A 24,036-nucleotide genomic window follows, 5' to 3' on the forward strand; every position below is an offset into this window, starting at 1 on the left:
CAAATTCGCAAGTGCCTTTCAAATGGTTTAGAGCAAAAGTTATTTACAGTTGACGAAATTGTTGAAAATTGTGTTAATTTCCTTCATTTACCAGTCAAAAGTTTACCAAATACTTCCAGGAATGATTTCCATCTCTAATGAGCGGTATAACAATCGTTTGTAAAGCGTTCTCAAAGAAAAAGTCTCCAATTATACTTTCTGCTTTTGCAATGAAGAAATCCTAGAATTTTTTTTTTTACGGCTCTACTTGCACTCAGCCGTTGTTTTGGTGTGTCTGGTGTTTACAATAGAACAAAAAAGTGAGATCGCGTACTCGAATTCCCCAAACATTCGACAGTCATAACAAGCAATATCCGCTGGGTACGCATCAAAATTAGGCGAAAAGTCGATCAAATCGTTCGGGTGCGAGTGGCGAGTCGTGGGGAAATCTCTCGCACCGTCGGGAGGACCGTAACGAAGTGTGTGAAATTGGATTCCGAAAATATTTTCGGGGCGCCCCCGTCCGGGAGAATGATGGCTCCCTTCCGGCGCAAAAAGTCCAACAAGGAGTTCCCGGTCAAGGTGTGCACCTACGACTCGGAACTAGAGTTTCATCTGGAGGTGGGTAGAAAATATAAGCGCAATAGTTCTATTTTTGTCTGCTAGAAGAAGATTGTGTGTTGGTGAAGGTAACTATTAAACAAGAGTAAAAGCTACCAAATCTGTATTGTTGGACAGAAAATAAGTTAATCGGTTTTGTCGCCGAATTTCGTCCAATCTTGTTATGTAAGTCAAGCAACGGGGTTTGCGTGGTTATCAGTTTCTAATGTGCCAATTACCCAAATAAAGAAAAACCCGTTGATTGGAAAAAGTTCATGTTCAGTTTCCATTGCAATTTCAGCACCGAGCAACCGGTGGTTTCTTGTTTGACTTGATCTGTCGCACTATTGGATTGCGAGAAACCTGGTACTTTGGGTTGCGCTATGTCGACAAAAAGGGCTACCGAAGTTGGCTCAAGATGGACAAAAAGGTTCTCGATCAACATATCAACCTGACGAACGAGGGATGTGTGTTCATGTTCATGGCCAAGTTCTTCCCGGAGAATGTGGCCGAGGAGCTGGTGCAGGAAGTCACCCAGCATATGTTCTTTCTTCAGATCAAAGAGGCGATACTCTCGATGGAAGTGTACTGCCCTCCAGAAGCATCGGTATTGCTGGCTTCCTACGCGGTGCAGGCCAAAGTATGGCATACTCCTAGCGAGGGCTTGCTCGAATGTGTTAATCGGATTCATATTCGCTCTTTCAGTACGGAGATTACGACGAAGCGGTTTGTAAGCCCGGAATGTTGGTTAGCGAAAATCTACTGCCACAACGAGTGATTGATCAGTACCAAATGACGCCCCAGATGTGGGAGGAGCGAATCAAAACCTGGTATGCGGACCACCGTGGAATGTCCCGGGACGAGGCGGAAATGGAGTATCTCAAGATTGCACAAGATTTGGATATGTTCGGAGTGAATTATTTTCCGATAACGGTGAGTAAGTTATTTTCTTCCATTGTTCAAGGTGTTGTTCCTGCAAAAGGTCTAGAAGGAACAAGGCGTGATTCACCTTGACTCCTATTATCGGAGTCATTGTTCGCATATTCTTTTCCATTCAGTTTCAGCATATAATTTGAGGATTGTATGAAAAACGATCTTTGTACTTTCATTGTTTGAAATTTGGCGGACTTTTTTTGCAGTTACAGTAGATTAAGAAAAACTGTATCTCAGTGATGGGGAAAATGTGTTGCATTTTAGAACGTGGCAAACAAAACGGCGAATAATTCAAGGCGATCGAACCCCCTCAGAAGGATGCTCAAGCGAAATGTTCCGTGCTCACTATTACAGAAGGTATGCAGAAGGCGGCCACGAAGATGTGTACGGTCCCCTTTACATGGACGATCTCATGATCCACGCCGATTCTTGTCTATACTCAACCTGTGGCCCGACGGGCTCTTCTGGTTGGCCCATTTATCATTCTATTATTTTGAACTATTTTGTTTGTGTAACAATAACGGAAACCTATCAGTAATGGCGCCAATTTAGACAACAGGACATGTTTTTTTGACACAATATAGTACATGCTGTGTTCGTTCTACAGACAATGTGGATAGAGAAAATATTGCATTTTAAGCTCCGCCCAATTTCATTTTCAATTAATGAGTATAAACCAGGTATTCGCGAATTCATCGCATTTACGATCCATCAGTCATCCAGCGGTAGCAAAGTTTTCCAAGTAGTCTTTCTCAAGACATAGATTTTCATTAAGTGATACATTTTAGAGCCTTTATAACTCAAACCATGATCATCACTATTCAAGTTACCATTTCACTCCAACCAGCAGACAGCAGTTTTTCTAATTGCTGATGTCAGACATAGCTGTTTTACTCGACACCAAGGGTGAAAAGGAAGACATATGTCACAAACAGTGGTGCAATTTTGTTCTCATGCCGTCTGATGGAACGTGCTTCTGTATTTTTGCGTCACACCATTTATGCATTTGTGCTGAGTGTAAGTTTAAAATTTCCAAGACGACAGCGTTACGTTTGGGGTGAGAGAATTTGAGCGTTTATACCTGGGCTGAAAGAAGTGGATACGAAAGATAAAAGGTGTTTGAATTACGCTTGTGCTTATTTACCTTTTTAACTTTTTTCCATGGTTCAAAAACAGCCTTGAAAGTAAACTTTAGAATCACAAAAACACATAAATGTGTTTGAAAGTCAATCGACATCAAGATTGGTCAGCGGTTGATGCATGTTGTCCAATGTCCTGGAAATGGAGGTAATGAAGATGGTGGAGTTAGCATGCGCTGTCATAACTATTTTTCACATCATGACGTCAATATTTGTGTTTATATTTAGTTGTCTATTGTTTGGTCAATGAAAATCATACATCTTATTGGAGTTACCGCTAATTATGAGTATAATTTGACAGCGTGCAGAGGATATCTGTGACTTCACATCGAAAAAGACAGGTGGCTAATGTCGGGGACATAACCGGAGTGACGTAGGACTGTACAAAGGGGGCCTCTTTTTTAATATATTTCTAAAAACAGAAAGTGGGTTATATCTGTGGTATAACCGCAAGGTTGACGTAGGACTATCGTTGTTTTAGTGATCATTTGTTTGAAGTTAAAGGTGTGGTTTACGACGCCAATTCGGAAGGCAAACTAGAGGCGAATGAACTCTCTGAGATTGAAACTTTCAGCGACTGAGCAATAATCGATTGAAAATTATATGATTTTAGCGATGTGAAACATTTTCCGTTGCGCGCGCATCCAATATTGGATACGAAAATATTCTACTGATGGGGAAGAATAATCTTCAGAAGCTTTCCTGCTAATTGTACTTGATTGAAAAATCACAAAACCAAATGTATTTGGTAAAATAAACTCTTTCGCTTGAATGTAATTTTCAATTCCAAGGGGAACTGGCAGGTTATTTTTCAGCAACGATGACAGCTTTCCGGATTCTTCTCGATTTTACTCGAAGTCCACCAGTTGTTAATGCTAACTCGATAACCACCAAACGAAAAGAGTTGCGCGCGTAAATGTGTGTGTGGCGGCTGCTCCGATGCCTCAAGCGGAACCACTTTTCGATGCTGGTACTTTCTTGGTCGTCTTTTCAGTGGCATCACACTCTTCCTGATGGATTCCCTTCTGGCCTAAGGTGCACAAACAGGCTCTTGGTGACACCGTTCATCAGCGCTTTCATGATGAGCGAAGTTAGCCTCACCACAACAGCGACAATATGCTCCAATCGCTATTCAATTATAACTGAGTGCATTTCCGAACGGCGCTCGCTTATATACCGATTGGTGATTTTAATAGCCTGTTTTAAAAGCAATTTTAAGGCTATTGAAACAAGTTTTTGGATAAAAAATTGTAAGGGGTTGTTTCTAGTACACGACCGCATATTTTCGACGTAGAACTACGCAATTATATTATGGAATCCACTTGTTTACCACTTCGAATATTATTTTAGAATGCATCGAAATTTTTTGTTATAGATTATGTTCTTCGTTACAAATAAATTTGATGAACGTCCTTTTACGTTTGATATGATGCCTAGGACTACCAAAATATGTGAATGGAAGAATTTTCAAACTATCATTGTATTTTACATTTCTCTCTGAAATTATTGCACATCTCATGTTTACGTAGTTCTCGAACCGCGAAAGTTCATTCGCCTCTAGTATCTGAAATGACGGTTTTCCCAGGTGTAGTATGATTTCAAACCCCGTTCCAAAGTCCATCTTAAAACTCCCAATATACAAATTATCCTTCTCCTCATAAGCAGTTGATTGTTTCAAAATAAATGACTCAAGCGTGGTCACTTCAATTTACGATTCCCACGAAACATTCCTCAAGCGCAACTGCATTATTTCGTTAATTGTTTTTCTCCCACATTCGTCCATGTAAACAAGCCAACATGCGCGGGCGATATGAATGCACCCTTACATCATGTCGCGCGCAGCTAAAGGCAATAAACCAGAAACCAAAACAAACCCAGTTCTATTCTGATTAAATACGCGACCGTACACAAAGTCGTCGTGACACTTTACGATTTCTCATGAAATCGATATGCGCGCTTATGAGCGCAGTAAGCAATATTTCTTGACACCATTCACATCGAACACTGCATTCGATTGATTGGCTATTCCCCTTTGAAATCGACTTGGCTCCTCCCAATGAAACTCTCCACAAACTGTTGGCTAAGTTAGCTTAAGACTTTTGTAACTAGCATTAAGAGAGTTCTTGTATGACACTCGACGCGGACGGCCGCGTGGAGCGACGAGAAATAAATAAAGTTTTTTTGAATAAAAGTATAACTTAATAATTAATAGTAATAGAAAATGGCGACCGTGATTTTGTTAAACTGCAATCTTCGGATCCGTCTGTGCTCGTTCGTTAATCTGCTGGGATGTGGTTCTACTACGGTGTTATACTTTATTGAGTGATAATCGCAATTTTATACAGCCGACCCGTTGACGGGTGCTTCGAAATTACGTGCTTCATAAACATTTTAAATTTAGTTATTACAAAAGAGTTCCTAAAAGTGATACAAACAACTTCCGTCAACTTCAGTCAACGTTATCCTGCTGTGATAGTGTGTGAAAGTATTGAACTTCGAAAATTGAAAGCTGCAGCGCAGCGATCTAGGTTGAGGCCACAGACTCTGTGCATGGCAATTGTTTAAGAACCGGATCGCAAGTTGAAACCTGTTCAAAATGATTTGCTAAACTACAATCTTCGTATGGACAGTGTTTATAAATACAATCTCCAAAGTGAAAGTCGTGATGTGCTTTTAGACGGAGTCTAGACTTAATGAGTATGCTTCAGTGAATGAAAAAATTACTTGCCAACTCTACGGAAATAACGGCACCAGAGTGTAATTAGCATGCGCAGACAAAAAGCGTTTATTACCGATAATGATCCCAAAATCGAGCAATAACAAGTGAAAAAAAAACGGTTGCGAAAAGGAAAAGGAGACAAGCAGCAGATTGTGTCGAGTGTGAGATCTTTGGAAGCAATGAATGTGTAGCAACAAGAAAATCGTAGACACAGAAGGAAGTTCCCGGACGCAAGTCATCCACCAGTAGTGGTGGTTCGCAAGTAATCCTGATTTGTATCCCCCACGAGTGAAGACGGAATTGTGAAGCGGAACCGTATTCCAGTGTGGGCAGTGAAAGCAACGTTCCAGCAGCATGCAGCCTATGTGCAATTAGTGCAGAAACTGTGAATATCATCATCAGCCAGGAAAGTTTTGGTGTGGTTCGATCAGCAGCAAGCAGCATGAGCAGCAAGCAAAGTGAGCAGTGTGAGCAGCAAGCAGCATGAGCAGCAAGCAAAGTGAGCGGCGTGAGCAGTGAATCAAGCGACGGTGGTCCAAGGACAGTACTCAAGTAAATGATTAAAATAGTTTTTTATATATCTGTATATTATACTCGAGGGAATGCAAATAGCACCAAACAACAAAAAAAAACCCCTACACAAAACAAAACAAAATTGAGTGAAGTTCACTTATGAAAATTTTTTTTTGATTACACAAGAATGATATGATGAAATAAGAGTGATTTATACAAAAGAAACAAAAAAAAATGGGGAAGACTTAATAAATGAAATACAAGTGAATCATATACAATTAAATAATTGTTATCATTTAAATTGCAGTAGCAATTAATGAAATACGAATGTAATACGAATATTATTATATTTTTTTTTCTCTCTAAAAACGAATATTAAGAAAACGAACTAATATGGGATTAATTAATACAAAGAAGGTTACAAAATCAGGAGACCCTCAGGTTACGGTCCTTAACTATCTCGAACAACATTCGCAGTTTCATGAGACTAATGAGACTATCCTGTGTGTAGTTCTAGTTATCGTACTGTTGCTTGCGATTGCAAAAATTTATAAGGCATATAAAAATTGTACCCGATCGGAAACTCTGAGAGCAGCAAGATCTGTTGCTGGACTACAAGAGACAGCTTGAAATATACATATATATACCTTATTATTATTTTTTTGCAAATTTTTGTAATTCTGATAAAAGAACGAATACGAAAATGATTAAAGACGAGCTCCAAGAGTTCCTAGAATTATTGGAAGCGGTTAGCAAGGGCAAAGGCGAAGGACCTTTCGCACCCGATAATGAAGTATTTGAACACTGCAATAATCCTAATACATGGGAAGATGTACTAGATAGAATCGATGAATTACCTGGAGATGATCCAATCACTTGGTTAAAACTCCCAGGGCAAAAGGAAAGAAGAAAGCAGAGATTAGCTAACAAACAAAATAAGAATCAAAAGAAATACTAGTTAATAAACAGAAAAGGCATTATAATCGCAATATCTTGTATTTTATTATTATGAAAGAACAAATACTATACGAAGTAAATATATAATGAGTTGTGTTAGAGTCGTATAATGAAATTTGTAAGAACTATGTGTTAAATGGACCAACTGAAGGAAATTGAATCATATCTAAAAAAGGAATACCAGAATTTAAATAAAAATAAAAACAGACCACGAACATTGCATAATATAGAATCTAAAAGGCAACAATTGCAAGAAAATATAGCCAAATATAGAACTGTATTAAAATCGTTTGAATATCGACTAGGAGCATCAGTTTGGAATGATGAAGTTGAAACTTATGGTGCTCTGAAACAAATATACCAGAAAGCCATAAAAATTTTAGATGAATCAGAAGTAATACAAAGGGAATACGACAGTGAACCGGAAACATATGGAAAATCCAGTTGTTCGTTACACCCTTTCAAATTAAACACTGAAGACTCATTATTAAGAGTAAAAAGCGAAATTAATTTGATTAAAAAGAGAATCAAATTAAAAATACTGGTAAAAATTTTAATTTGGTATTTCAAGACACGTAAACCAAGCAAAATGGCATTAAGCATCAAAACAGCTGCTGAATTGGCAACACTGATACCCACCTATGATGGAAGTCCAGGTGGAGTAAGATGTTTTATAGATGCAGTTAATCTGACTAGTACAATAGTACCAGAGGAAAATAAGGCTGCAGCTATTCAAATAATCTTGACGAAATTGAGTGGTAAAGCGAGAAATTTATTCTCCGCCACCCCAACTGATTATGACGAAATCACAACGCGAATAAAATCAAATTGTGAAGAAAAAGGGACGCAGTAAAGGGTGTGTCACATCAAATTGCATCACGGAAAAAACGCTGTAGAAATTTAATTTTTAGGAATTATATCTTCAGCTTTCGCTTATAATCAGATAAGAGTGTAGAGATCACGTTGGCCATGCTTCACTGTCAATTTTTCGTAAATTTGGAAAAATGTCGTCGAACGAAAAAGAGCGTCGTGAATTAATCCTGTTCACTCATTTCGAGAATCCGGAGTTGTCACATCGGGACATCGGTAAGATGCTGGGAATCGTCCAATCCACGGTCAGCAGAGTACTAAAACGATACATCGAGAACCTAACCATCGACCGGAAGGTGAAGAACGGCAAAAATGGATGCTCCGTCAGTGAAAAAGATCACAAGCGCGTAGTTAAGCAGTTTAGACGTGATCCGAGAAGTTCGGTCCGGGATGTCGCCAATAAGCTGAATTTGTCAAGTTCATTCATCCAGCGGACCAAGCAGCGGGAGGGCCTGCGTACATACAAGGTTCAGAAGGCTCCTAACCGCGACGAAAGGCAAAACATGGTGGGGAAGACGCGAGCCCGGAAGCTGTACACCGAAATGCTGACGAAGCCGCATTGCCTGGTAATGGACGACGAAACCTACGTCAAAGCGGACTTTTGTCAGCTGCCGGGCCTGTTGTTCTTCTCCGCAGAGGACAAATTCAGCGTTCCGGTGGAGATTCGCAAGCAGAAACTATCCAAGTTTGCCAAAAAGTACATGGTGTGGCAAGCGATCTGCTCTTGTGGAAAGCGGAGCGCCCCCTTCGTGATAACCAGCACGGTAAACGGGCAGGTTTACCTTAAGGAGTGCCTACAGAAGCGCTTACTACCACTATTGAAGCAGCACGAGGGCCCGACCATCTTCTGGCCGGATCTCGCTTCGTGCCACTATTCAAAGGATGTGTTGAAATGGTACGAAGCCAACGGGGTCACCTTCGTGCCAAAGGGAATGAACCCGCCCAACGCGCCGGAGCTTCGCCCAATAGAGAAATATTGGGCGATTATGAAGCAGGCCCTCCGGAAGAACCCAAAAGTTGTCAAATCGGAGGCGGACTTCAAGAGAAAATGGATTTCTGTTCAAAAAAAACTACAACCTGACGTTGTACAGAACCTTATGGACGGGGTAAAGAGGAAGGTGCGAGCAAACGGGCTTGGGCTCGAAGTATGAATAAAAAGAAAATGCCAAAAGTTGTTTAATAGTTTTTATTTTATTGTCTAAAATATTCAAAAGGATCGGTCTACTGGGTGAATTTCTACAGCGTTTTTTCCGTGATGCAATTTGATGTGACACACCCTTTAGCTAATCTGAAAAATTTGAAATTGAAATCTGTTAATGAAATCGAGAATTTTACAAAACAACTCGAGGTTCTAACAGATAAATTGAAAGACACTTATATTAGAGAACAAATTCCTGACAATGTGGCTAGGAAAATGTCTCAAAAGACAGCCATTCAGACCCTTATAAATGAAACATCAAATAAGGAAACAAAAATGATGCTGAAGATTGGTAAATTTGATAATCTCCAAGAAGCCATCAATGTCATGGTGGAGAATGAGAAAACGGAAAATAGAGACACAAATGCCGTAGTACTACATTCGATCAAAAACAGACAACCAAATAATTTTGGTCAGAATAATAACAAATATATAAATCGCAATTCTAACCATAGAAATCCAATGATGAACGACCGATTTAATCAGAGAAATTATTCTCAAGGCAGATATCAGAATAGATATCCAAATAACAACAGAAACTTCAATCGTAATTGGCAACAATATCCCGTTAGTAGAAATTTCAACCAAGGCTCTCAACAATACTCTTCTCAAAGAAATTTCAACCAAAATATTAATAGAAATCCTAACGGAACTTTCAATAGAAACAACATTCCAACGAGAATGTACGTTGCTAATCAGCATGACATTCCTCGACTGAATAATCATACAAGCAATAATCGATTTTATCCACAGAACGAATCAGATAATAATTGCCAAGCTTTGATACCGTTCAACAACAATAATACAAATAACCATAACAATCAACCGACACAATCAGGAAATTACAATCCCGATTATTTTTTAGCCAACCAGTAACAATTGAGCACAGATGTCGACTAACTGGGCAATTGTTACGGTCAGGCTCACCGATTTTGACAATAAATTTAAATGCATCAAACTTTATTCAGGTCAAAGTGCACATGACTGGAAACAAAGTATGCAATCTGATCATAGACACCGGTGCAGATATTTCGTTGTTTAAAGCACGAAATATTCTCCCAAATCAACCTGTAAATATTAATAATAAAATAAAATTAACCGGAATTACGAAAAATAGCGTAGAAACTTTAGGAATAACAAATATAGCTATGTGTTTTAATAATACTTTAACTTTAAATCATGATTTTCATCTAGTTACCGCAGACTTACCAATACAAGCAGACGGTATACTAGGACGAGATTTTTTAATAAATTATAAGTGCTTAATAGATTACGAACATTGGCTACTTACCTTTAATATAGCTAATATACAGATTTCAATACCAATTGAAGATAATTTAAAAGAAGGCTTCATGTTACCAAGCCGAAGTGAAATAGTTAGAAGGATACCGTATTTGAATATTATAGAAGATATGGTAGTTCATTCAGAAGAAATTTATCCAGGAGTTTTCTGTGGAAATACTATAATTTCACCAGCAAAACCCTATGTAAAATTTGTAAATACAACAAGCAAACCTTTGTATATACACTATTTAGAATTTAAACCTACTTTAAGTATTTTAAATAATTACTCAATACTTAATGGTAATAACAAAAAACTTAATAGTGATAGATTCGATGAAATTTTTAAGACCATTGATACAGAAAAAATTCCCATATATGCTAAAGACAAGTTTAAAAATTTTATTAGTAGATATCTAGATATATTTTGTCTTCCGGAAGAGGATGTGACCCAAAACAATTTCTATTCGCAGAATATCGTTCTGAACGACAAAGTTCCAGTATATATTCCTAATTACAAGACAATTCATGCTCAACATAATGAAATAAATAGACAGGTGAATAAAATGTTAGAGAGTAATATAATCGAACCCTCGGTTTCACCATATAATTCACCAATTCTTCTAGTACCAAAAAAATCTTGTGATAATGACAAGAAATGGCGTTTAGTTGTCGACTTCAGACAACTAAACAAGAAAATTTTAGCAGACAAATTTCCTCTACCAAGAATTGATGATATTTTAGACCAACTTGGAAGAGCAAAATATTTTTCAACTTTAGATCTCATGTCAGGATTTCATCAAATACCTTTGGATACTGAGTCTAGAAAATTTACAGCATTTTCAACACAAAACGGACATTATCAATTTACGAGATTACCGTTTGGATTAAATATAAGTCCAAACAGTTTTCAACGCATGATGACCATAGCAATGGCCGGTTTAACCCCAGAAATATCTTTCATTTATATCGACGACATTATCGTCACGGGATGTTCAGTTAATCATCACATTTCAAATTTGACTCAAGTTTTTGAACGATTAAGATTTTATAGTTTGAAGCTCAACGCTCAAAAATGCAAATTCTTTAGCACAGAAGTTACCTTCCTAGGTCATAAAATAACAGAATATGGCATGTTACCGGATGATACTAAATTCTCAGCAATTCAAAATTATCCAATTCCAAAAAATGCAGATGAAGTTAGAAGATTCGTTGCATTTTGTAATTATTATCGAAAATTTGTACCAAATTTTGCATTGATTGCAAATCCTCTTAACCAACTTCTGAAAAAGGATTCAAAATTTATTTGGACAGATAATTGCCAAAATGCATTTAACATATTACGAAATTCATTAATGTCACCTAGATTACTCCAATATCCAGATTTTACTAAGCAATTTATATTAACAACAGATGCTTCAGACATAGGTTGTGGAGCTGTATTGTCACAACAAACACCAAATGGAAATTTACCAATAGCATTTGCAAGTAAAACTTTTACACTTGGCGAGAAAAATAAACCAGTTATTCTGAAGGAATTAACAGCTATACATTGGGCTATAAATTATTTCAAACCTTACCTATACGGTAGAAAATTTTTAGTGCGAACAGATCATAGACCATTGGTTTATCTGTTCGGAATGAAAAATCCAACGTCAAAATTAACCAGAATGCGTCTTGATTTAGAAGAATATGATTTTACAATTGAATATATATCAGGAAAATCTAACGTAGGAGCCGATGCTTTGTCAAGAATAATAACAACCTCTGACGAACTAAAGAAATTAAACATATTAGGAGTAAGCACGAGAGCAATGACTCGTAACATAAAAAACGACGATAGTATAGGAACATCATCTCATAAAGAGATTTCTGTACCAAGAGAACTTGATCACTTCTCTACGTACATGACAAACAACCCATCAGAAACCAACAAATTAATCAAACTTGAAACAAAAGTTGACAAAAATGAAATGAAATTTATATTGAAGAAAAATAATAAAATTCTTGCGCTAGTGCAGCAACAAATTTTCAATGGAAGTCAGACATTAGAATCTGCACTTCTGAAAGTCGAAGAATCAATGATTAAAATGAACCAAAGTAAATTAGCGCTGTCAACTAAAGATGAAATTTTTAAAATGATATCAATTGAAAACTTTAAAATATTAGCAAATGCACAAGTGTATTCAATTGAAATTATTATTTACAATCCACCAATATTTGTAACAAAAAAGGAAGATATTCAAAAAATATTATACAACTTTCACAATACCCCTACTGGAGGACATATTGGTCAACATAGATTATACCTTCAAGTAAGAGAAATGTACAATTGGAGCAATATGAAAAAATCGATTGCAGAATTCATTAAGGCCTGTGAATTATGCAAACGAAACAAAATCATAAAGTATACCAAGGAAAAACAAGTGGTAACAACAACGTCATCCTACCCATTCGAAGTTATTTCCATAGACACTGTTGGACCTTTGCCTAGAAGTCACAACAACAATAGATATGCAGTTAGTATTCAATGCGATTTGACAAAATATGTCGTATTGATTCCGGTACCCACAAAAGAAGCTAATGTAATTGCTAAGGCGTTAGTAGACAATTTTATTTTAACTTACGGAACATTTTTAATTTTACGCTCTGATCAAGGAACTGAATACAATAATGAAGTCTTTGAGCAGATCTGTAAAATGCTTAAAGTCGAACAAAAATTTAGTACAGCTTATCACCCTCAGACGATAGGATCGTTGGAGAGAAATCACAGGTGTTTAAATGAATACCTGAGATCTTTCGTTAACGAACATCAAACTGATTGGGACGAATGGTTAAAATTCTATTCTTTCAATTATAATACAACCCCACATTCAGATCATGGATTTACCCCTCATGAACTTATTTTTGGAAATAAAGCTAAACTACCACATGAATTATTCGAAAAAGGAACAGAACCAATATATAATTTTGAACAATATAGTAAAGAATTAAAATTTAAAATACAACGATCTAACGAAATAGCAAAAGACAAGTTAATTGAGCAGAAAATTCAAAGAGCAAGCAACTCAGAAAACAATAGTAACCCAATTCATTTAAATATTAATGACAAAGTTTATCTAAAAATAGAAAACAGAAGAAAACTTGATCCATTCTATGACGGACCATATATAGTTCAAGAAATACTAGATACAAACTGCAGGATTCAGAACCCCAAAACAGAACATACACAGACAGTACACAAAAACAGGTTAATAAAAATATAAAATCAAACAACATTCATTTTTTTAGAGAAGTTACTTCATTCGCAAAAGCCAATTATATTACAATTATTTATAGAAATCTTTAGAAATATATCAAATTACCAATATTATACAAAACCACATACCATTGTTTACAATATACCAACAGCTTTGGAAAATAAAAGTTTAGAAACCTAGAAAAAGTCTATACAATATTTGTAACATTGAGAGAAGCCAAGGAATAATTAATCCATAATCTGAATACTAAGAATGATTCCATTGCATTACATCATTCTCTTAAAGAGGGATGGTGTAGTATGATTTCAAACCCCGTTCCAAAGTCCATCTTAAAACTCCCAATATACAAATTATCCTTCTCCTCATAAGCAGTTGATTGTTTCAAAATAAATGACTCAAGCGTGGTCACTTCAATTTACGATTCCCACGAAACATTCCTCAAGCGCAACTGCATTATTTCGTTAATTGTTTTTCTCCCACATTCGTCCATGTAAACAAGCCAACATGCGCGGGCGATATGAATGCACCCTTACATCATGTCGCGCGCAGCTAAAGGCAATAAACCAGAAACCAAAACAAACCCAGTTCTATTCTGATTAAATACGCGACCGTACACAAAGTCGTCGTGACACTTTACGATTTCTCATGAAATCGATATGCGCGCTTATGAGCGCAGTAAGCAATTCTATTTCTTGACACCATTCACATCGAACACTGCATTCGATTGATTGGCTATTCCCCTTTGAAATCGACTTGGCTCCTCCCAATGAAACTCTCCACAAACTGTTGGCTAAGTTAGCTTAAGACTTTTGTAACTAGCATTAAGAGAGTTCTTGTATGACACTCGACGCGGACGGCCGCGTGGAGCGACGAGAAATAAATAAAGTTTTTTTGAATAAAAGTATAACTTAATAGTAATAGAAATAGAAAACAGGCTTCTCAGTTTAAAAGTACATTTTAGGGAAACATATTCCGGTCTGCACAACGACAAGCCAGTACAAAAGTACTCAACACCAAAAAATACCCTCGACTTGCATGTATTAGCAAAGCGGATTCCCCCAGGCACATTGATTTTGAAGTCCGTGTTAAAGAAACACAGGTCGGTGGGAACAAAAATACTCCCGACTTGCATGTATATTTGCAGAGCGGATTTCTACAGGTACATCGATTTTGAAGTCTGTGTTGGGGAAATCGTAAATCGGGCCAATCAAAACTTGGCAGTTAGGGCGTTTAAATAACGCTTGACATTTTACAGTTATTCAATCGTTCATCCCATGAAAAATAATATTTTATTAATTGTGATAGACGCGTAGAAATATTTCCTATCAATTGATGCAAATATCTTTCCGATCTGTTAAGAAATGTTAAAGTTATAAGCATTCGAAATATGGGTAGGGATAGCACACAAATCGGCAGAACAAATCTATGCGAAAAAAGGAAGTTCTTCCAGTTTTCATGAATTTGAACCGTTTAGAGATTAGCGAATTGGAATGTATAGCATATCAAACAAATCTTAGAGAATTTTCGATTCGATTGGTATGCAAATCATGAGAATTCGTTCACAGTCAAAATAGTTATTACCGTTAACTTTATTTCATAAAAACGTGACCTGTTTTCTGATTTAGCACCCTTCCTGAAAGACGCAGTTCTACGTCAAAAAGTAACAAGTATATAACGCGTAGACATTTTATCTCTCGAATGAAGGGTTTATCATACCATTTCGTTCAGTTGTTTAGGAGCTATCAGCGCTCAAAATCTCGATCTCCGGCGTAACGCTTTCGTTTCCGAAACTTTGATTTACACCCCGGTATAGAAATGAAAGACGTAGTCCTACGTCAATATATTGTTTTATTTTTTAGGGGCCAACACGTTTTGTACTCTAGCGGCACATGTTCACAGGATAGAGACAAATTGGGAGACTCAGCTAAAGGGGCGGGTCCAACGAGCCGAACGAACGATAAACAAAAGGAATCGACAGCAAAAAAAGCCATCGTATTTTATAAATATCTTTAATCAACTATTTTGTGAATAATTTGGTGGCCCTGAAAAGCGCCAATATTTTTTGTAACGTTCTCACGATGCCGAAGGTTTTTGCATTTTGCAAATTTTCATCAAATCATTTTGCAGAAGCACTTTTCTCGACACACTGAATGCAGTCACAGGCACTGGTGTACTGGATCGATTCCACGAAAGCGATGGTTTACAATTTTCCATTTGATGGAAACACGGCGGTAGTTGCTACTGATATTCGTGGAACAATCCTTGAATTCCCCACAAACTGCAGACTTTTTTATCGTCCAGTAGTTTGATCGGCTGCTTGATCCGTACGGAGAGATATCCATAGGCGCACGCACAATGCATCGATTCAGTTGGGTAGTTTTCTGCACTAGTCCAAACCGTGCAAACCGTGCCATCGCTACCCTCCTGTCGCTCATGACACTGCTCCAGCCTCTCCTGTCGTTGCTGCCGCTCCATGATAAAACGATGACCTTAGCACATCCGTTTTGCTCAGCGGTTAGAAAATGAATTATGGTTTCGGAGAGCAACAACCAAATTTATTCCATTCGACTGGCAATAGAATCATAAGTGGGAGTGGCTTACAATCCAAAAAAATTACAATTTTTACCCAAATTATATTCCGCTATTACTCTGGTTGCTCGTTTTGGTCGGAACCATTTGAGGAGTACATATCGAACCAATCAAAACGAGGCACACAATGCGTTTGGATAATGCTACTTCGCCTACTGTTTCACCTTGATATGTACCTCATTGCGTGTCGCTGGATGGCTGTGAAAGCACTCTGAACGTGCAACATTTTTTGGCTCAGTATGCATTCTCAGAATATGTGCGAAATAAGCATAGTGCAGAGCTTGAATTTACGGGCAGAAGCAAAGAAGGACGTACCGCGGTGAGAGCTGCGTCTTCAGCGGTGAGAGCTGCGTTCTTCAGTGGAAAAATGAAGGTGATTTTTTTCCCATCGATTCTGTTGACGTCGCCATCTAACCACACACCCAATTCTATTGAAATTTTCTATTACCGTTCTGAGTGTTCTTTGGAGCGTAGGAGGTGATCTGGCGTAGTGGTAACATTCGTACCTCTCACGCTCAAGGTCACGAGTTCAATTCTCACTCCCGACATTCTTCCAAAAATGGAAGTAAAAGTGACGAACCAGCTAAAAGTGTTGAAAGTCACTATAATACAGACAAAAAAAATTCTTTGGAGCGTTGTTTTTGGATGCATTTAAAATGTAATTTTACTGAGAGATACTTAGAACAGTAAGTTCAGTATTCCGGCAATCATCAGTACATGTGTCAAAATTTGCTCAAATTGGCGTTTTATTACTTCGTGAAACGTTCGTACCTCTCACTCAGGGAAGCATTCATTCATCGCCCTTGAAAGTGCTACCAAATGTTTCTCGCCGTTTATAAATTCGTAGTCCTACGTTAACAATGCGGTCGTGTCTTGAACATCAGCCTTCTTCATTTTTTTTGCGGCCCGCGACACCATAACAAGCACGTGACCCCACAGAAAAAAGGTTAAGTACCGCTGAACTAGGCGAAGCTATATGAGTTACCGAGTTCCGAGTTCATGAGAAATTTAGCTCAAATCATCAATAAACTTCCGCTTTACAAGACGATTTTCAGACCGACCCTAACTTACGGGTTTCCTGTATGGTATAACTATGCCAAGTGTCATCGAAAGCAACAAACCAGACAAAATAAGCTATTGAAGATGGTACTTAACATACATCCCTTTCACTCGACAGATGACGTGGCTGACCTAGCTAATTTGGCCCTCTAGATGATTGGATGGATCTCACAGTTGATTCCCAAATTCTGGGATAGCTGTAGAACATCTGGCAACTCCCTACTGCAGGCATACGTTCCATAAAACGAATAGACTTAAGAAATCTTCCTTTTTCTATCCCTAATCTTTAGACAAATTCGAAGTTTTTTTCTATACTTTTTCCGACTGAGACGTTACTCTGACTCTGAGGAGCGCAAGGAACAAAATCGGCTGTCCAGAGATAACGAGAAAGCGTTCTACGATCACATTCGCAACGAGAAATCTGACTACCGTGAAGGTTTGCCAAATATTAGCGATGTAACGAATTTCTGGGCTGGTATTTGGCATTTGGGAGATCTCAGTACAACATCGCGACGGACAAATGCGGTTAAGACGGGAGGAGGAGAGTTGTGGTGAAATTAGAGAAATGCCAGCTATCATCGTCGGAGAGAACGATGCCCACGAAGCCTCGCGGTACCTGAGGAACTGGGCAGCACCCTGCCCCGATGCTGTTCAGAACTTCTGGCACAAGAAGCTGACCGTCGCACATCCAACGATAGCTGAGTGCTTCAACAAGCTGCTACGTGACCCACACAAACTTCTTGAATTCGCCACCCGTGGCGTCACCTTCCTCCTCCCTAAAGACAGCAACATATCGAATCCATCAAAGTACAAACCGATAATGTGCCTATCGAGTATGTACAAAATACTTCCAGACCAGAAAGGATGCAGGAAAAATACGCATGTCTGCAAAGACCAGGCCATCATTGACGGAGTAATAGTCGGACAGACGGTATATAACCAGCGGAACCTAAGCATGGCCTATATAGACTATAGGAAGGCTTATGACTCCATACCTCACTCGTTTCTCGTCCGGGTAGTGGAGATCTATAAAATTGATCCCGTCGTCGTTAGGTTCCTGCAGCATGTGATGAGGCAGTGGAGTACGTCTCTGCCCCTCAGGGAAAATGTGTTGCAGTCTAGAACGCTGCTGATAAAGAGGGTGATATTGCAAGGCGACTTCTTTCAGCTTGATTTAGTTTTGTCTGGCACTGAACCCCCTCAGTAAGACGCTCAATAGAAACGGTCATGGCTATAAAATAAGGTATGGTGACGGCGCCCACGGATGAGTGACCCATACTTTTTACGTGGACAATCTCAGGATCTACGCTGATTCCCGTCAGCGTCTAGGTGTAGCTATCCGGGTAGTCGAAGATATAAGCAGGGACATCGGCATGGAGTTCGGCCTCGACAAGTGACGTTGTGTCCATCTGCTGAAAGGGTAGCTTACCGAATCCGAAGGTTACGAGGTCTATAACGGAGAGTTGATAAGAGACATGGTTCGTGGCGAATCCTATAAATATCTTGGATTCCGACAGCCCACCGGGATTTGCCACTCCGCCATCAAGACGAAGCTGCGAGACAAGTTCTTGAGTCGAGTGAACTGGGTCTTGAGGACTTTCCTCAACGCGGGGAACAAGGTACGCGCACATTCAACACATTCGCGGTTCCCCTGCTGACCTTCAGTTTTGTTGTAGTCAAATGGAGCAAAACTGACCTAGAAGATCTAGAGAGGAGGATGAGGAAAACATCCAAAGAGGCCAGAATGCACCATCCTCAATCGGCACTGGAGAGAGTATCACTACCACGCAAAGAAGGGGGCCTTGGAATAGTCGACATATCGGCACTGTATGTTGCCCAGGTACGACAACTGCGCGAGTACTTCGCAGAACGCGCCAACCAAAATGCGGGGCTATCTGCACCACTGACAGAGGATACAGCGCAACTGCAATCTGCAGACATAGGAGGAGAAGATTGTAGCTTGGAAGCAGAAGGCAGTACATGGTGCCCACATCCCATCAACTGGACCGGCCACACGACGACAAGGCCGCATCTAATCTGTGACTTACGCGTGGTGTACTCTCTTCAGTAGTAGAAGCCGACATGATAGCCATCCAGGACAGGATAATGCCGACGAGAGACTGCAGGCGGTACGTCTGACATCATGACATTTGCCGGATGTGCCATCAACCAGGTGAAAACATAGAGCACATTATGGGAGGCTGTCCCGTTTTGGCCAACGCAGCCTACACCGTTCACACCTACATTGTTCATCGACAACTGGCGCTCCAATGAAAAATTGTGATTTTTTAGAGGTTCATGCGATAGAGAGAAACCATACAGATTGTATTCACATAAATTTGACTTGAATCGGTTCAGTAGAACTTGAGGTACGCCAGTTTGAAAAAACTAGTTTCGAGAAAAATACGTTTGAAGTTCATTGCTATGGCCGTACCAGGTTATCTAACCGCATCACTAAAGTGGCTCTAACTCGGTAAATAATGGGATTTTCGATAAGTCCTTTCTAGGGTATATTCCTGAATGCCTTAAGAAATATGAAGAAAAAAAAATTGATTTTTTTCGAATTTCTGGACTAGAATACTGCCTTAAGAAGTGAGATAAGTCTGCTGAATTAAATATCGAAACTTTCCGCGAATTTGACTGTTTGGAGCACAAGATGATTATTTTAATCAATATAATATTCCCCCTCCTTCCAGAACAAGAAAAACACCGAGGTGTACGTCGGAGTGACCGCGCTCGGGCTCAACATCTACAGCAAGGAGAACAAACTGACCCCGATGACGACCTTCCCGTGGAACGAAATACGCAACATCAGCTTCGACGGGAAGAAGTTCTTCGTGAAAACGAACGAAGAGAAGGGCAACGTGGCGACCACATTCTACTCGGAGAAGGCCCGCACCAACAAAGAGCTGCTGGATCTGTGCGTGGGGAACCACGAGCTGTACATGAAACGGCGCAAACCGGACACGATGGAGATCCAGCAGATGAAGGCCCAAGCGAAGGAGGAGAAACACCGGCGGCACATCGAGCGGAACAAGCTGGCCCGGGAAAAGCAGCTGCGCGAGGAGGCCGAACAGGAGCGGGCGAACATGGAGAAAAGACTGATGCAGCTGCAGGAGGAGATGGCTGCTGCCAATGAGGCGTTGGTAAGTATCGATGGATGTTCCGTCTAGCATTAAATTGAAACACGTTCACCTGCTTTTGTAGCGTCGAAGCGAAGAGGCCGCTGAGCTTCTCTCGGAGAAAAACCGCCTCGCAGAAGAGGAGGCCCTCCTGCTATCTCACAAAGCGCTAGAGGTTGAGCAGGAAATCAACCGGATGCGTATGACGGCCCGCAAGACCGAGGAGGAGAAAATCTATCTGGAGCGGAAAACCCAGGAAGCGGAACTGCTGACCGCTCGAATGATCGAAGAATCACGCAAACGATCAATGGAGGCGGACAAGTTGAAAAACGAACTGATCCACGCCCGGGTAGCGGAGAAGGAAGCCAAGGAGAAACTGTTGAATTTCCTCAGTCGAACCTCGACCGAGTCGATATTCATCACACCGTCCTCCTCCCCAGAGACTCCAGCGCTGGAAAGCAACACGTACGATCTGCTTGCGGACGGTGACATGGATCAGCTCTCGCTGGAGATCGAAAAGGAGAGGTAGGTTTTGGGCGATGTATTTCTTCAATCTCATTCCTCGTGTGTGTCTTTCCACAGAGTGGAATACCTGACGAAATCGAAGCAGGTTCAGAATCAGCTGAAGGAACTGCGTTCGGAAATCGAACAGCTGAAGATCGGCGAGAAGCAGTGTCCGCTGGACAACATTAGCGCCCAGCAGATGCGGCTAGGTGAGACCAAGTATTCCACCCTGAAGAAACTCAAGTCAGGCTCAACGAAAGCGCGGGTAGCGTTCTTTGAGGAACTGTAAGTGCCAAGTGTTCTACTGTGTCGTTACGAATACGCCGGTTTCGGCGGGGAACCTCCTGCCATCCCATCTGTGACTGTAGACGTTTGTTTGCTGCATCGCATCGATTTTGGAATTGTTGAGTTTTTTTTTTATTCAAGCTGTAGCCTTTGTAACTGGTCAGATCAAAACAGTGAATGTTTCCAATGATATGGGCAGGACAAGGGATATAGTAATACGAGCTTTGGGTATGTTTTGTAATCGCCAGGTATTGCTGGTAGCTCTCTGTATATAGTTAAAAACAGACCTGACTCTCATTGAAAAACAATTATTAGACTGGTTGCCAGCTGGGAAATCAAAACCTAACAAATGTGTCCATTCACCAGGTTTGTAGTGCCTATTCGTACAACGTACTTTTCTCTCGTTGCCAAAATTCTTCCTTGCGCATACTTTTTAAGTGAGTAATGAAATATTAAGTTAAGAGCTCAGCAGGAGCGTTTTGCAAGGCAGACACAGCTAGCTTCATTTTAAGTAGACGACTTAGAATTGTATTTTTATTTATAACATTTAGCGTTTCCCTTAGTAAGCTAGTGACAATTAGATGTATTGTATCATATTTCATTAGATTCTGTTATTATTCAGTTGTATAGGACTTTCACCTGTAGTATTTTCACTCATTCTACATTTGCTGTAATATATAGCCATCGAAACGAATTGTCCATCCACAATGTTACAACCTTCTTCCACATTCGACAGATTACATGTTAACACATTAAGGACCGGAAAGAAATCTGTAAGACATACGCCTGGGACCGCAGTTAAAAGATTATAAAAGTTTTTGTTGCGTGCAAGTTTCCGTTCAACGTCTTGCTGGATTTCATGAATAGTGAATTATTTCAGTTGAAATAAATTAATTGTTTATCAAATAACAACCTTCAAAATCATGCTCATTAGATAGAGGATTGAATCATTCATCTTTCCACATAATTCATTTTTTCCTTGATCATGACAGAGAAAAGTTAAAGACTGAAACGTGAGCATCAGTCACTATAGGAAAATATACAGAATTTTGAAATCTAAAAAGAGTTGTCCAAATAGAGTTATCGAAGTTATACGATAGAGAAATATAGAGAATTATCTTCCAGCCACAATTTTATTAATCGGAAAAGGGTCTGAGAAAAGTTCTAGGCCAAGTTGTATGGTAGAAATTAATTATGTCAAAGAAAATTTAAAAAAGTTATTTGAAAGGAACCAAAACACATTTTTGAGATAATACTCATTGGATAGAGAATATTTTCATCCATTTTCAGCCAAATTTTCGTCGGCCGAACAAGGGTCTGAGAAAAGTAATGGGCCAAAACGTATACGAGTTTTACGGGGGAAAGGGTCTGGCTGGGTAGGGAAATAAAAAGTGCCTCAAACCAAATCACCAACTCTGTGGAAAATATTGTATAAAGTTTTGACTAAAAAATTAATTATGTGGAAAGATGAATGATTCAATTCTCTATCTAATGAGGATGATTGTGATAGATGTTACTTGATAAAGAATCAATTTGTTTCAATTAAAATAATTAGTTATTCATGAAACCCAGCAAGACGTGAAACAAAACTTGCGCGAAACAAAAACTTTTATCCGTTAATTTCACACAAGTCCGTAAAGAAGCAAAAACGAGAAAACTCGTGAGCGGTTCATAAAGTGTCAAAAGGAAAACACCGACAGAAGTTTATTTTATACACATATAGAAAACAGCATTAGGGTCAGCCATTGACAGACAATAAATGCTATTTTTCGACAATACAAACAATACAAATTCTCGGTTTCATTTATCCTACTATGTCATCGGATATCTACATCCCATCTAAGTAGCCCGTAAGTTATTCACCATTGGTTAAGGTAATCTACATGTGTTTGTGTGTTTCCTTTCCCTTCTCATACTGTAATCGTTTCATTTGATTTGTTTTTCTTTTTATAGTGTTTTTTTTTGTGATTGACGCCTCTGTTGTTAGTATGTTTTCTGTGGTCTCCAGTCACATTGATGTCGTCTGCTAGCCAGTCCAAGTATATGTATATACGGAAACAGTTATGAAAAAAAAACATTTGATTGAACTAACTTTGAAACAAGTTGAATTTCACATTCTGCTTTTCTTCGACAGAGAACCAGACGAATCGATAGCGTAGCAGCAGTAGCCCGGATTGCCAAACGCTGTGGCCTTCTTTCTAGAAATTACCGAGTTACCGCGGTATCAATCACACCTATGAGCTCTAGCAGCAAAGCATTCGCTTTGTGCCACAAACACAAACTTCTCAGGACTGCCAAACCCACACGACGATATAGCTGACCAGAATTGGACAATAGTTGTGCGATACCCAAATATGTACCTGCGCTGCGTTCGTATGATATTGAATTGCATGAATTGCACAAGGAAGCGCAGCTGAGAGAAGGAGAGAAAAAAAGTTTTGCAACCGTTCTATCGGTCATTATTTCAACTGTGAATAGAATATATTTTATATTTAAAGATCAAAAACTAGGCTTTCCATTAATGTGGCGTCAGTGGTGATCACATTCGGGTATCTAACCACACAGGAATACAATCCATCAGGTGTTTCCGAAGCCCCCCTCCCCCTTAGGGATTCACCATAGAAACCGCCAAATTTGGCTCAATTTGCTTGATTAGTTCTCTAGCTATGTAGAAAATTTTGTTTCATTTGTATGGCAGGCTCGTTCATCGATCCCTAAAACCTCTATATGCCAAGTTTGATTCCATTTTCATGATTAGTTCTTGAGTTATGCAGAAATTTGTATTACATTTGTATGGCAGCCCCCCTTATAGAGAGGAGAGGAGTCTCTGCTCACCATACAAACCTTTCTTGCACCCTAAAACCTTCACATGCCTAATTTGGCTTCATATGCATGATTGTTCTTCGAGGTATGCAGAAATTTGTGTTTCATTCGTATGGCAGCTGCCCCCCAAGAGAAGGGGGAGGAGTGTCTAACCACCATAGAAACATTTATTACCCCCTAAAACCTTCGCATGTCAAATTTGGCT

At 39.3% G+C, this 24,036-nt stretch overlaps 1 protein-coding gene across 2 annotated transcripts; it reads left to right on the forward strand.

The window, feature by feature from the left end:
- Nucleotides 1–23,495, forward strand: LOC129768447 (moesin/ezrin/radixin homolog 2). 2 transcript variants are annotated; one of them, XM_055770109.1, is made up of 7 exons: nt 1–600; nt 881–1,219; nt 1,285–1,512; nt 19,794–20,243; nt 20,305–20,744; nt 20,802–21,008; nt 23,143–23,489. In XM_055770109.1, exons 1-7 carry the CDS (start codon nt 511–513, stop codon nt 23,165–23,167), a joined length of 1,779 nt encoding a protein of 592 aa, XP_055626084.1. In that variant the 5' UTR covers nt 1–510; the 3' UTR covers nt 23,168–23,489. The 2 variants fall into 2 exon arrangements, with proteins under 2 accessions (XP_055626084.1, XP_055626085.1); XM_055770110.1 differs by having other exon boundaries at nt 20,802–23,495.
- The last annotated feature ends 541 nt before the right edge of the window (nt 23,496–24,036 follow it).

The sequence above is a fragment of the Toxorhynchites rutilus genome, chromosome 2, assembly GCF_029784135.1.
Source record: "Toxorhynchites rutilus septentrionalis strain SRP chromosome 2, ASM2978413v1, whole genome shotgun sequence".
NCBI classification, from domain to species: domain Eukaryota; kingdom Metazoa; phylum Arthropoda; class Insecta; order Diptera; family Culicidae; genus Toxorhynchites; species Toxorhynchites rutilus.

Coding starts and splice junctions, on each gene's coding strand:
- LOC129768447 (XM_055770109.1), top strand. CDS start 511: ATGATGGCTCCCTTCCGGCGCAAAAAGTCCAACAAGGAGTTCCCGGTC. Junction 1,220..1,284: donor CCTACGCGGTGCAGGCCAAA/GTATGGCATACT, acceptor TCGCTCTTTCAG/TACGGAGATTACGACGAAGC. Junction 20,244..20,304: donor CTGCTGCCAATGAGGCGTTG/GTAAGTATCGAT, acceptor CTGCTTTTGTAG/CGTCGAAGCGAAGAGGCCGC.